Genomic DNA, 2305 nt, shown 5'->3' on the forward strand with positions numbered 1-2305 from the left:
AAACTCTGAGGGTCCTAAATATTTTATACAATGATGCAAGTTTGCTAACACAGGCCAGACCAGATGATTAGTTGATACAATGTTTCTTACAGACAGACAGACCATGTGCAGCCAATTTGATTGATAGGATAACTATTTTCATCAGGATATTTTCTACCTGCACGCTGCAATGTTTTTATTTGTTGGCTTTATGAAAGCTAGTTTTACATATTGGCAATCGAAGTTACTTTTAGATTTGTATCATTTTGATTAGAATTTTGATTAACCACATGACATTGATTTGAGATATGAAGACTTTATGAATGAAACTGTTCCACGAAAATGTGCAGATGAAAATCATAACAGATCAGTAGAAATGGTACTATACCCTGCCACTCAACATGGAAAAGGTTGCCGACTGGCAACGTCAGGAGCATAACGGAAGGCCAGCAGCAGGAGGGAGGAGGAGAGTCGGGAATATATATTTTTTTACTTCTGGTTAGGCTATATTGGTCTCTGGCTGTCTCTTGAGTCATTTTATTTCAACACATATGAATGGAAAAATACACGTCTTAAAATGTAAACATTTTGGTAGAAAGAAAACAAGACTCTCGGTCGACCAGGAATAAATAAAAACATGTCGGGACAGCCCTAATAGCTTTATTCCCTGTATTGTAAAGCCTACTGTTATGAAGTCATATGTATAACACACCAACTGACCGGTTCTTCTGATGTTGTTCACACAGGAGACCATGTTGAGACATTCTCTACATCCAGAGAGCAACAGCAGGAAGATCACAGAGCTAAGAGGTCTCACCACTGCCCACATTGTGAGGAGATTTTCCCAATTCTATCAAAACTAGAAATACACCTAAAAATACACACAGGAGAGAATCTGTATTCCTGCACTGACTGTGGGAAGAGTTTCACAACATCACAGGCTCTGACAGTTCATCTGCGAGTCCACACTGGAGAAAAACCTTACTCCTGCTCTGACTGCGGGGAGAGTTTCTCTCAACAGAGCAGCTTAAAAACACACCAACGTATACACACAGGAGAGAAGCCTTACTCATGCTCTGACTGTGGGAAGAGTTTCTCCGTATCCAGCAACTTAAAAACACACCTAAAAATACACGCTGGGGAGAAGCCTTACTTTTGCTCTGACTGTGGGGCGAGTTTTTCTCAACAGAGCCACTTACAAACCCACCAACATATACATACAGGAAAGAAGCATTACTTATGCTCTGACTGCGGAAAATGCTTCATAACATCAGCTGAGTTAAGAGTTCATCAGAGAACACACACAGGAGAGAAACCTTACTGCTGCTCTGACTGTGGGAAGAGTTTCTCTCAACAGAGCAACTTAAAATGTCACCAGCGAATACACACAGGAGAGAAGCCTTACTCCTGCTCTGATTGTGGGAAGAGTTTCACCCATTTGGATATATTAAAATGTCACCAGCGAATACACACAGGAGAGAAGCCTTACTCCTGCTCTGTCTGTGGGAAGAGTTTCTCCCAACAGGGCAACTTAAAAACACACCAACGTATACATAAAGGAGAGAAGCCTTACTCCTGTTCTGACTGTGAAAAATGCTTCACAACATCAACTGAGCTAAAAGTTCATCGGAGAACACACACAGGAGAGAAGCCTTACTGCTGTTCTGACTGTGGGAAGAGTTTCTCCCGATTGGCTACCTTAAAAACACATCAATGTATACATAAAGGAGAGAAGCCTCATCACTTCTCTCAGACCAACTAAGATTAAAGTCACTCCATCGATTAATCCTCATCTTGTAAAAGAAGTGGTAACAGTGAATTGGATCAAGAAGAAAGCATAGAATACTATTGTAATCCTATTGTTTCTCAATGTGACAGAACTGCAGAGGAAAGGGAGTGTTATAGAATTATGACATTGGAAATCATCTTTCTCCAACTTTTTTTTACTACAGAACGTGCCATTTTCACAGATGTTGATGTTGGGGTGGTGCTGGGGATGGGGATGATAAATATGAAGTTGGAACATTTTAAAATGTCCCTTTTAAGGCAAAAACAATAGGATAGTGGTTGGTCGGGTGGATGGATGGATCAGCAAAAACATGAAAGTCTAGCAACTCAACGGTTGCGTGTTCAAATCTCATCACGGACAATTGTAGCTAATAAGCAACTTTGCAACTACACTACATGACGAAAAGTATACCGTTCAAAAGGTTGGGGTCACTTAGAAATGTCCTTGTTTTTGAAAGATAAGCTATTTTTTTGTCTGTTTTATTTAACATCAAATTGATCAGTGTAGACATTGTTAATGTTGTAAATTACTGTTGTC

At 40.0% G+C, this 2305-nt stretch overlaps 1 protein-coding gene across 1 annotated transcript; it reads left to right on the forward strand.

Annotated features, from left to right (window-relative positions):
• Positions 1 to 659: 659 nt before the first annotated feature.
• LOC139396979 (zinc finger protein 135-like) lies at positions 660 to 1747 on the forward strand (the record flags this gene model as incomplete). The annotated part of the gene is made up of 1 exon (XM_071143924.1): positions 660 to 1747. A coding segment is annotated over one exon (1082 nt), but the record flags the coding sequence as incomplete, so codon positions are not given.
• Positions 1748 to 2305: the final 558 nt, after the last annotated feature.

The sequence above is a fragment of the Oncorhynchus clarkii genome, unplaced genomic scaffold (genome assembly GCF_045791955.1).
Source record: "Oncorhynchus clarkii lewisi isolate Uvic-CL-2024 unplaced genomic scaffold, UVic_Ocla_1.0 unplaced_contig_7974_pilon_pilon, whole genome shotgun sequence".
Taxonomy (NCBI): domain Eukaryota; kingdom Metazoa; phylum Chordata; class Actinopteri; order Salmoniformes; family Salmonidae; genus Oncorhynchus; species Oncorhynchus clarkii.